This window comes from Gastrolobium bilobum, unplaced genomic scaffold, assembly GCF_033153095.1.
Source record: "Gastrolobium bilobum isolate Gb01-03AN ecotype WA unplaced genomic scaffold, APGP_CSIRO_Gbil_v1 utg19213, whole genome shotgun sequence".
NCBI lineage: Eukaryota > Viridiplantae > Streptophyta > Magnoliopsida > Fabales > Fabaceae > Gastrolobium > Gastrolobium bilobum.
Genome location: NW_026898822.1, coordinates 237870 through 250301, shown reverse-complemented (window position 1 = coordinate 250301; position 12432 = coordinate 237870). Strand labels below are relative to the sequence as shown.

The following is a 12432-nucleotide window of genomic DNA, read 5'->3' as shown; positions in this document are numbered from 1 at the left end:
CCGGTCTCACCCAAGCAGCATCAGAAATTGGGTAAATCATACCTGCATCAAGAAGCTTCACAACTTCTTTTCTGACAACCTCTTTCATCATTGGATTAAGCCTTCTTTACGGTTGCCTCACAGGTTTGATGTCTTCCTCCATGAGTATTTTGTGAGTACAGAAAGAAGGACTTATACCCTTCAAGTCAGAAATAGACCACCCCAAGGCAGTCTTATGCTCCTTCAAAACTTCTTTCAACCTCCTCTCTTGGTTAGAAGACAACCCTTTATTAATGATTACTGGGTAAGTTTCCTCATCCCCCAAGAAAATATATTTCAAAGTGTTGGGCAAAGTCTTCAATTCAACTTTAGGTGCTCCAACTTCTATATCATCAGCTTTTTCTTTAAGCATTTCTACACCAACTTCCTTCTCTTCAAAGGGAACATGGTCACGGGCTTTCAGTTCATGATCAAGCTCTTGAGGGCGAGATTTCTTTTGTTGTACTATCTCTTGAAAGAAAATTTGGAAACAATCATTATACTCAAAAGGTCTTTTCATAGCATCAGAAACATTAAAAGTGATTGCTTCATCATTCATCCTCAATTTAATTTTCCCTTGCTCGACATCAATCAAAACACGAGCTGTAGCCAAGAAAGGTCTACCCAAGAGAAGTGGTTTTTCACTTCCTTCCTCCATGTCCAGCACCACAAAATCAGCAGGAAAAATGAACTTGTCTACTTTCACCAGAACATCTTCAATAATGCCATTGGGTGTTCTTAAGGACCTATCAGCAAGTTGGAGAGAGACCTCCGTAGACTTCAATTCCTTGATCCCCAAAGATTTGTAAACAGAGAGGCATCAGATTGATACTTTCCCCAAGATCACACAAAGCCCTGCCAATACCAATATTACCAATGGCGATGGGGATATTGAAACTTCCTGGATCACTAAGCTTTGGAGGAATCTTCTGTTGAATAAATGCACTGCACTTCTCAGTAAGTGTCACAGTTTGACATTCCTGCAGCTTATGTTTCCTTGATAAGAGATCCTTCATGAACTTGGCATAATTTGGCATACTCGCCAATGCTTCTGCAAAAGGAATATTTATGTGCAGATCTTTGAAGATATCCAAGAATCTGCCATACTGCTTGTTCTGAGCATCTTTCTTGAATCTCTCAGGATATGGTGCCATAGCCCTGACATACTCAGGACTCAACTCATGCTTTTTCTCAACCACTACATGTTGTTCTTTTGCCTTCACGTTCTCCTTCTCTGCTGGCTTCACAGTCTCCACAGGTATCTCAACTTCTTTTTCAGCTTCAACTGTCGCATCATGTTTCTCTTCATCTCCTTCACACTCTATATTTGGATTTTTAGGAGATGCTACCACCTTGCCACTTCTAGTAATAATGGACATACAATCTCCCCTTGGATTAGTAACTGTATTACTTGGAAAAGTACCTGGAATTCTTTCTGAGACCTTCTTTGCCAGTTGGCCTACTTGATTCTCCAGATTCTTTATGGAAGCATTTGTATTTTTATTCTGAGCTCTAGTTTCTTCCATAAAAGCATTAGTGGTCTGAGCTATCTCATTAAAAGTCTTGGCCATTTGTGCAAAGGCTTTTTCCCACTCAGCAGGCTCTCTTTGTTGACTTTGTGAAGGCTGAGCATAATTGTTGGGCTTGAAATCCATACCAGCTCCTTGACTTCTCCTCTGAAAATTACTACCACCACCACCAGAAAAATTCTGGTTTCTTTGAAAAGTCGGTTGCTGAGGCCTTTGATCATACCATATACCATTCACCTGCATTTGTTGAGGAGAATCAGAAGAAGTAAGAGTAGGACATTCATTAGGTTCATGATTGTCCTGGCAATAATCACAAACAAAGGCCACGGATTTAGCCTGAATGCCAGCAATTTGCATCTTGTCAAGCCTTGAAGACAAACTTGCCACTTGTTGACATAACAATTTGTTTTCAGCCAATAAAGAATCATTGTCTCCCAGCTGAAGGCTACCTTTCTTAGACTTTGATGATAATCCCTGATTTTCATTCCTGGCCATCCTCTTTATCAGCTCAAAAGTCTCATTCGCCCTCATAGTTTTAATAGTACCACCAGCTGCACCATTCAAAACCATTCTATCCTCAGGTGTACTGCCATTGAAGAATATTCTGACTTGATCGCCAGCAATCAAGTTATAATGAGAGAACTTCCTCATCAAATCCTTGAATCTATTCCATGTCATGCACAAGGTTTCACCCTCAATTTGAGTGAAATTGGTGATGTCATTCACTCTTTGATTATATCTCTCCATGGAAAAGAATTCAGAGAAAAATTTCGTAGATAAGTCATCCCATGTAGCAATGCTCCGTGCCAGTTGTCTTTCTAACCAACTGAGAGCTTATCCCTTAACAGCAAAAGGGAATAAATGCAACCTGATTGCATCATCAGATACCCGAGGGTGCTTAGTCGAATCACAGATCATAAGAAATCGATCTATGAATCTATGAGGGTCTTCATGCTCTTCTCCTCCAAACTGAACTCTTTCCACCAATTGAATGACGGAAGATTTCAGCTCCCAATTATTGTTGTCAATCGTAGGCTGGACAATACTTGAATTTGGCATGTTGAACGTTGGAGTGAGAATAGTATCTATAAGTGGATTTTCTGCCTCATTCTTGGCTGCCATGTTGTGTACTTCTTCAAACAGATTTTCTAACTCGTTGAAAGCAAGCTTCTTCCGAGTAAATTTTCTGTTCCTCTTTTCTGTTTTTGTAATCTCCCAATCAAGTGGAAATTCGGGCTCTTTACCTCTCATACAACTCAGAAAAAGGATTAGTAGCACTGTTCAAGAATCACAGAAAAATAAAAATAAAAGAAAAATCCAATCTTAAAAATCAAAATTAATTGATATAAGAAACGCCAATCCCCGGCAACGGCGCCAAAAACTTGATGCTAACCGGCAAGTGTACCGATCGAACAAGTAATAAAGTGATGAATAAGAGTATCGTATCCACAGGGATTGTGATCGACTATCAATTAATTTTTCCTTTTAAGATATAAAAGCTCAAAAGATTGTGGGAAGAGTTTGTGAATTTGTGTAAAATAAAATTTGAATGTAGAAACGTATTTTGATTTTATAAGATCAGAGATTGTATCAAGAATGAATTTGTAAAATATGAGAAGGTATTGTAGATAGAGTGCACTCACCGAATGATCCCCGCCTTTCACTTTGGAATGATTTAAATTACTCAATTATAATAAATATTCAAACAATTTATCACCAACAACATGAATTAACTAAACCCCAATTCCTTGCAGGCTCAGTCGTTTAACCCCAATTGGAACCCCAATTCCTTGCAATGTTCCTTTCGAAATTAAGCATTAACAAGATAAATTAAACGTTTGCGATAACACATGCCTATTTCTAGCACGCATACAAATTGTTACCCTATCCTCTTTCTAGGTTAGAAAACCCCAATATTCCTATATAGGGTTCTAACCCTCAAACTATCCTCCACTATTAAATTGATCAAGTTTAACACAAAGAATAGACAATACGCATAGAATAGGAATAAAATAAATAAAAATAACCGAGAAGGATAAATCAATCCGCCGTCAAAGAGGTTCACATAGGGTTTGGGACCCTGACTACAATAAAAGGGTATTAGCCGACCATAGTCATGATTGCTATACAAAAATCTGTCATAAAACTGTAAAAGAAATGGAAAAGTAGATGAAGATGAAATTTCTCTCTATTGAACTCTCTGAACCCTCGCCTCCTCCGTCTCTCTATGTCTCTTTTCTCTTTAAATAACAAGACCCCTTCTTCCAAATTTGACCTTGACAAAATTCTCAAATCGCAAACTAGCGCGTACCCGCTCCACTCTAGCGCGAGGTCGCGCCAACTTCCTGGAAAATAACTTGGATCATTTGGCGCAAGATCGCGCCACACCCGCGCGGACCCGCACGAATCTCTGGACTTTGGCCTGGGAATATTTTAACAATGCATCATCTGTGACTTTGTCTGATCTTTGTCCTTCTTTCCTATATAAAAACAAAAAATATGTGAGAATATAAACTGAAATAGAAAAACAAAAATATAAAGCAAATACCTACTAAAACTACTCTTTAAGGACTTAAAACTTGTTGTTTTTGTCTTGGAAAATCACATATGCCAGAGGCACATCAGTGGCCGTGACGATCTTAGTGAAGAAGACCTGGTGGCGACACTTCCATCCGGGGATAAATATTGACTTTGTGGTATTGACGGACTAAGGAGGAGAAGCAATAGATACTCCTTTATAGCAGGTCATTATCCGCATGACACATGAAAAACAAAATTCGCTTTTAATGATGACGAGTCTTGTTCTGTGGTATGCCAAAACGTGACATTTTGGTGGTTTTCCTGCAATTGCAAGTCTTGTCATCTATAACCATCATGTGATACAAGTAGTACCTCTCACTTTGAAAGCAGTTTTAAAGTAATAAAAAAGAAAGAAAGGAAAAGGTAAAAAATTATCCAAAAAGAAAATTCACAGATAGAGAAATTTACTTGAAAACAAAAAAAAATTAAAAAAATCCAATGCTATGAGAATATCAAGCTCATTTATCAAATATGACAAAAAGTAATCTATTATTACATCTTTATAATTATTTCTAACTATATTTATGTTTCTTAATAATAAAGGAATCGGTACTTCCATATGAGTAAAAATATCCTCCTCTTGAGGTGCAGCAGCACAATCAATGTATCTGAGAAGGTGAATACAGCAGTCGAGAAGCATCTTCCCTTACCACTGCGAGATCACGCACATTACATAACTTCCTTTCGTGGCTTGGCACAAAACGACAAGTGCAATATCAGCAAGACATCCTTTTGTCCTCCATAAATGGGCACACATAGGTTGCACCACAAATCACAAATGGGTTTCTAAAATCATACTTCAACTCTGTGCCATCTGTCATATTCCTTTATGTAGTTGCTTGCCACCACTTGCCTTGGGGGTTTCAACACTAGGGTCTAGGGTTAGTCTCAAGTAGCCTCATGAAGGTTGTTTGCCTTAGGCATAAAGTCACCCACATCAACCATGTCAAGCTACTTAATTACGAGCTCATCTTTAGTACATCAGTAGTACATACTACTTCCATTCAAAATTTAACACATGTATTTAAGACCATATATTTTTTTATTACATGTCAGCATTGATGTTTGGTGTTTGATTTTGATTGGAGGGATGTATAGAAAAGTGGGTACATCTGTAGCGTATTGTAGAAATTTCCCTTAATTACCCCAATCAGCTTCAGCTGCCTCATATTCTTCATCAGCAACATCATCAAATATGCCTTTCATGACCCTAAGAAGGGGCCAATCACCACCACACATGACTGGAAAAGGTGGCATTAAAAGAGATGGCATTTTTCCCTATGCAAAGATGGAACATTCCCTCCAAGTTCTACTTCAAGCCGGTTAGCAACATCATGCATCTCATGAACTGAGGCAGTGGTGTAAGCAAGAGGCAAATGACCAACATTCTTCAAGATTTTAACACGTTCTCGAACATCACCCATATATAAGGCATTGTGAAACTGACCCATCACATCATTCTTTATTTCAACAATTTTCAACATCTTCGAAAGTTTCTCCATGTTACCAGTGATGAGATAAAGGAAAGACAATCTCTATTACAACTCATCATCTATTTATCTGGTGATGTATCAGTTTATATTCATTAAGTTAGATGAGTTGGTTCATTAAGTTAGTTTCTTACCGTTGTGTTAGTTCCCTAATTTACGGTAAAGTAGTTTCGTTATAGTTGCTACATAGCTGCTGTATAAATAGTGACTTGAACGTGTAGTTAACCAGTTTTTCTGTTTCTAATATTTCTTCAATAAGATGAATACAGTTTTCTCTCTTTCGAGTTCTTTGGATTCTGATATGGTATCAGAGCTCTAGGAGCTCTGGTATCGCGTTCTTGCTGTTTCGTTTTGATCATTAGCGTTCTTATTGCTTCATCTTTGATCTTCAATCAGCAAACTCTTCAATTGCGAACCAAGCTCCTCTTCTGGATCATCTTACGAATCCTTCGAACTCTTTGTATCTCCATGCAAATGAGAATCCAGCACTGGTTCTTGTTACACCACTTCTTAGTAACAAGAACTACCACACGTGGCTTCGTGCTATGAAGATGGCGCTCCGTTCCAAGAATAAACTTACCTTTGTGGATGGCACTTTCACCATTCCAGCAGCAACAGATCCTACGTACTAGGCATGGGATCGTTGCAACATGATGGTCTTATCGTGGATTCATCACTCCATTGAACCCTCCATTGCCAAATCCATTCTTTGGATCGAAAAGGCACAAGATGCTTGGAAAGATCTCCAAGAACGGTTCTCACAAACAGATGTGTTTAGTATTGCGGATTTGCAAGAAGAAATCCAGCGTCTTCATCAAGGAGAATCATCAGTAGGTGATTTCTTTACTCAACTTAAAACTCTCTGGGATGAACTTGACAACTTACAGCCATTGCCAAATTGTTTCTATGGTGCTTCGGACAAGTTGAAGAAATACCGAGAGCGTGATCAAGTGGTCTGTTTCCTGAAAGGTCTTAATGACCAGTACTCACATGTTCGTTCGCAAATAATGCTGATCGAACCTCTCCCTAGCATGAACAAGGCTTTCTCGCTTGTTACACAACAAGAACGATAGATGAACACTGAGTTCTTGACTGAAAATATATCAAGTTCACGAGTCTATGCAGTTGAGCATCAACGTGGAACTTATGTGGCTGAACATCAACGTGGACGTGGTAATTGCTATAACAGAAGAAGGAATGGCAGAGGACGTGGAACCAAATTGTGCACTCATTATGGTCGCACCAACCACACAGTGGAGACATGTTATGCCAAACATGGATATCCACCAGGATTCAAAGTTAGGGGAAGGACTGTATCAGCCAATGTAACCTTTCTTGACCAATTGAAGATGCTGATGGCACCAAGGATACTGATAAAGTTTCTATAACTCAACAAGAATATCAAAATTTTCTTGATCTAATGACTCAAAGCAAAACTGATCATGCAGGTGATGCAAGTTCTCACACTGCAAATTTTGCTCAAGTCCAGCATGCTCAAGTTCAGCATGGATCTGCTTTCAATGTGAATTCTGGTAAGGTCCTCACTCAATGGATTCTTGATACGGGGGTGACGGATCATATATGTTCAATGTCCTCATTATTCTCTCATTTTAACAAGATTATTGATCCTATTGCAATCACACTACCTAACAATCAGAAAGTGATTGCTAAATACTCTGGGACAGTGGTTTTATCTGAATTTTTACAACTCGATAATGTGCTTTACGTTCCTGAATTTCAAGTGAATTTAATTTCAGTTGGGAAGTTAATATCTTCAGCTTGCTGTGAACTCACATTTCATGATTGTGCTTGTTCCATTAAGCAGATATCGACAGGCCAAGTGATTGGTTCTGCTAGGCTCCACAATGGGCTCTTTGTGTTGCTTTTGGATGGAAGATCTGAAGTCAAGAGATCAAAGTTTTCTGTTAATAATTCATCATGTATACATGCAATAGTTAGCAATAAAAACACGATGGATGCCTCCATGTTATGGCACCATCGTCTAGGACATATTTCCCATTCTGTTATGTTCCATATGCACAAATCTTTTCCCTTTATGACTTGTAATAAATTGAATTCAGCTTGTGATGCATGTCATAAAGCTAAACAACGCAAGTTTTCCTTCAATGACAGTAGGACCATTACATATAAAGCCTTTGAGTTAATTCATGTTGATATATGGGGACCCTTTGCTACCCCTTCTATTAATGGTGATAAGTACTTCTTAACCATAGTAGATGACTTCTCAAGGTTTACATGGGTTATTTTGATGAAAAACAAAGGAGAAACAAGGCTTCATTTGCGCAATTTTTTTGTTATGGTCGAAACTCAATACGCAGCAAGCATCAAAACCATTAGGACTGACAATGGTCTTGAATTCATGATGGAACACTTCTATGCATCTAAAGGAACTGTTCATCAAACCTCTTGTGCCTATACCCCAGAGCAAAACGATTTTGTTGAAAGGAAACACCAGCACTTACTGAATGTTGCACGATCATTGTTCTTTCAATCCAATATTCCTATTAAGTTTTGGACTCACTGCATTCTTCATGTTGTCCATCTTATCAATCGACTGATTACTCCAACATTGAATGTGAAGACTCCATTTGAAGTTCTCAATTCTGTTCCACCTTCATTTAATCACATTCGCGTATTTGGATGCCTCTGTTATGCTACAACTGTTGCTTCTACCCGACACAAGTTCTCTCCTTGTGCACGAAAGTGTGTCTTCCTTGGATACCAAATGGGTACCAAAGGTTATGTGCTTCTTGACCTCTCCTCTCATCATCTATTCATATCACGAAATGTAGTCTTCTATGAAAATTCTTTTCCTTTCATTGAAAATTCATTAATCCCTACTGTTGACATTGTTGTTCCACCTAATACATCATCTCCTACATTTGATGATTTACCTCCATCACACTCTTATCCTATTATACGTGAACCTATACATACTTCTCATATTCATGATCATCACACACAGCATACACCTGATACTATACCTGAACCTATACATGCTTCTCCTATTCATGATCATCACATAACCGAACCAATGAACATTCCTACTCGACGTTCTTTACAATCTCTCCAAATTTTTGGTCCTCTGGTATGCATACTCAACTATTGCAGCATTGCCCTGTCTAAGAGCCTCAACCCCTAATCGATGCCATTGATCTTTCTCATTGATTGCCTTAGCTGAAGCAGCTGCAATCTGAATGTTCCCAATCTCTAAAGCCAAATTGAATCGAATTCTCTCATCATTCACAAAATGGAGGGCAATCTCAGGAAAGCCTTTTTGCTGAAGATAAGCCGTCATAGCCTGTCCACAAAGCTTCAAATTCTTTATCATGTTCATAACATGGTCGTATCTTTTGTTCAACAAGGAAAGCTTAAAGTTATATTCAGTTGCGTCAATACTTTCGGCTCTTGACAACCCATCCCGATCCAGGAAGAAGACGATGTTTTTGGTAACCTTAATTTGCGATATAAATGGGGACTGCCAGTGTTTCTATTATCCCACTTTCTCCATTGGGAAGACAGTATTTGATGTGATTCAATGTTGTGTAGATAAAAACACCATTGTCATCCCAGGCTCCACTTTTTACACGGAATTTCTCGTGGAGAGTGCATTGATGCACAAGCTTCTTGTCAGCAATGATAATGGCATGTTTGCTGAGCAAAGCAACACTTTCCATTTCATTAGACCAAACAATATACTTAGTCAATGGCGTGTGAAGTTCACCAAGAACAATACTCTTTTGAAGATCAAACAAGAAGACCCTATCATCTGACCTACAAATCAAGATGTGGGTTCCTGCATGGAATATAGCATCAGCGGGAATGGGAAGGGCAATGTTATTAACAAGCTCATTCTTCATATTGTTTAAAAGGACTAATTGGTTGTTGCATTTGTCAAGCACAGCAAATGTATTTGGATCCACGAACACTGCTGATCCTCCAACACCTCTCTTTGGATCAAGCAATGCAGCCTTAACGTAGCCTTCCTCGGGTAAGCAATGCAACTCAAAAGAGCCACCATCATCATCATCATCCCAACAGAGAAGAACTGCATGTTGAGTTGGGTTATAGGAAAGAATCTTTGGACGTCGTTCAAGTGGAAGCATGTATTTCCATCTCCCAGTTGAAAGCTTATCGAGATACAAGCCGTACCGGGATTGGTTGTATAACAAAGAATCACCAGTAACTGCAAAAGCAGGCCTTTCCCTCTCAAGCTTAAACACAAGCATGCCATTATCATGACCAGCAGTCAACAAATTTATTTCAGGATGTGCGGCGAGAATCCAAAACCGATCACGCTCTCTGGGGAATGTTTGAATTTCAGTCACCTTGCTGGTTAACCTTGTATTCCACACACGAATGCTTTTATCGAGGGAGGTGGACACAATAACCTCTTGATTGGCATGGAAGACGACGAAGGAGACATCATCCATGTTCCCTCTCAAGGTCTGCACATCCCATTCCTTTGTGTCGTTTGAAAAACAATTCATTTATTCAAATGAGCAAATATACCAATGATTCATTCAATGTTTTTTTTTTATTCCTTCACTTTAATTACTTCCTTTGCCTTTGGGGCAAGTCTGTGTCCCCACAACCTAGCTATGCGAAAAAGAATAAGGTAATGTTCTCGTCCATCTACATAGGCTCGGTATGCTGGGCCAATTAGCTACAGGCTCAATGAAGGTCCTTACCAAGATATCCCTCAACAGGCTCACCTTTTCTCACATTTTCTCTCTTTTATAAGGTTTATGCAAATTTTACCGATTTTTCCTAGATTTTGTTTTGTGTAGAATTTTTTTTTCAAAATACCATCTAAAAATATAATCAAATGGGTGATATTCTTAGAATAAAATCTCGATAATATTTTAGGGAAAGTAATTTTAGCCCATCATATTCCTGGGAATTATGATTTCCTAACACGAAAAAATTTATCCTCTACTAAACGTCCTTTTTAAGCAATATTATTCCCCTGTATAAATCCTACTCTCCAACAGAAAAGCATTTGAATTTAATAACTTTCATGAGATGTTATTCTATTGAATTTTAGAGTTACTGTAGTTTACACACCATTCATTTTTTGCAGCCCTCTCTGCAATAGAACTAGCAGTGACTTTGCTTGAATTTTGGTCCATACCGCTAGTTGTTTGAGCACCTTCGTATCGATGTACTACACCCCTTAGGAAATACCTATGTAGCACCGACACTGACACGGAACACGTGACACGATACGACACGACACTCCGACACGTTAATTCCAAAAAATGTTAGATTTCGACACGTTAGGACACGTTTTGATATTAAATAATATTTTTAATTTATGTAGTGTATATTATATTTAATATTCAATAATTTAACAAAAAAATGAAACTAAACTTATAATATTCATAAATTTTGCAAAGAAACATAAGATATCCCAAATATTTATATTAAACTCAATAAAATAGTAATCGTGATCCAACGAATCTAATAGTTGGAACTAAAAACTCAACACAACGAAACCTTTAAACCCTCTTTTGAATTTCTATAACGCGTGTTGAAGTGTCGGAGAGTGTCAAAGTGTCGGAGTGTTGGAGAGTGTTGAAAAGTGTCGGACATGACACGTCAGGATTTTTGAAGTATCGTACTTCATAGGGAAATACAATCCTAACTTTTAGTATCACTCTAACTTTGCAACAAGACTCATAAACGAATTTTGGTTTACTTTATAATTTTCTTTTATTTAGTATTTTGGGTTTATGCGCGGAAATAGCTGCTACAAATCAAAACCTATTTATGTTATCTTATAACTTAATGCATGGTAATAAGTGACATATTTACTTGACATAACCTTACGTTAGAGGGAACAACCATTGTGTAATGGTCGAAGTCGCCCTAACAATTCACTTACATTCCTTAATATCTTACCATTGAACTTCCAAAACTTTAGTTGGTGGTCATCTGAGGCGGAGACAATTTCAGGACACCGTACACAATAAGGATGAAAGTGGGCCCAATTGACACCGCCGTCGTGTCCTTCCAACACGTACTTAACAACGACGGCAACATCTGAAGAAGACTGGCTGTTGAGGGAGGAGATGTCCCAAACGCGGATGGTCTTATCAAGAGAGGCCGAGAGAAGGAGGTTTTCTTTTGGGTGGAAGGAAGCGGACATGACCAAGCGATAATGACCGGTGACGGAGATGCAACTACGCGACTGCCAGTTCCATATGCGTATGGTGTGGTCATCGCTGGCGCTGACAATCCAAGGTGAGTCATGATGGAACTGAACGGTGTGGATGTAACTGTTGTGTCCGAGGAGAGTGAAGACACATCTGCGGAGGTTGTAGTTCTACACCTTGATCTTGTAATCGTCACCACCAGAGACAAACAGGGGTTCAGATTTGTGGAAGTGAACACCATGAACTGGACCTTTATGTCCCTCGAAGCTGTCAATGATGGTTCCTTTTATATAGTCCCATAACTGGATGACTCCGCTGGAGAGGCTTTCGAGGATCGTCTGAATGTGAAAACTGAGGCCTGTTACTGTCTTGCTTTTCGTTTCGAACTTGGTCAGCATCTTCACAACTTACACTTCCTTAAACTTGTTATTACAAAAGTTTGTTGGGAGGAGCATATTTGAGAAAAGTAAAGGTTATAGAAAGATATAGAGGAAGAGAACACTTTTATTACTACACAACTCTTTTTCTCTTTGGCTTTTTTACAAAATGATGGAGGACACACCTATTTATACTAGTGGCACCTCCTTAATCAATGGTTAGGATTGTGCCAACATAATTCTCATCTAAGGGCTACAA

General features: G+C 38.6%; 1 protein-coding gene and 1 pseudogene across 1 annotated transcript; both read right to left on the bottom strand.

Moving 5' to 3' along the window:
* Nucleotides 1–767: 767 nt before the first annotated feature.
* LOC133284390 (uncharacterized) lies at nucleotides 768–2294 on the bottom strand. The gene has a single exon (XM_061481392.1). It carries the CDS (start codon nucleotides 2292–2294, stop codon nucleotides 768–770), a length of 1527 nt encoding a protein of 508 aa, XP_061337376.1.
* Nucleotides 2295–2381: 87 nt separating this feature from the next.
* On the bottom strand, nucleotides 2382–12194 carry LOC133284389 (coatomer subunit alpha-2-like; annotated as a pseudogene).
* Nucleotides 12195–12432: the final 238 nt, after the last annotated feature.

What these genes read in the sequence shown, in the direction of transcription:
- LOC133284390 (XM_061481392.1), bottom strand. Translation starts at nt 2,294, where the DNA reads ATGGAGAGATATAATCAAAGAGTGAATGACATCACCAATTTCACTCAA.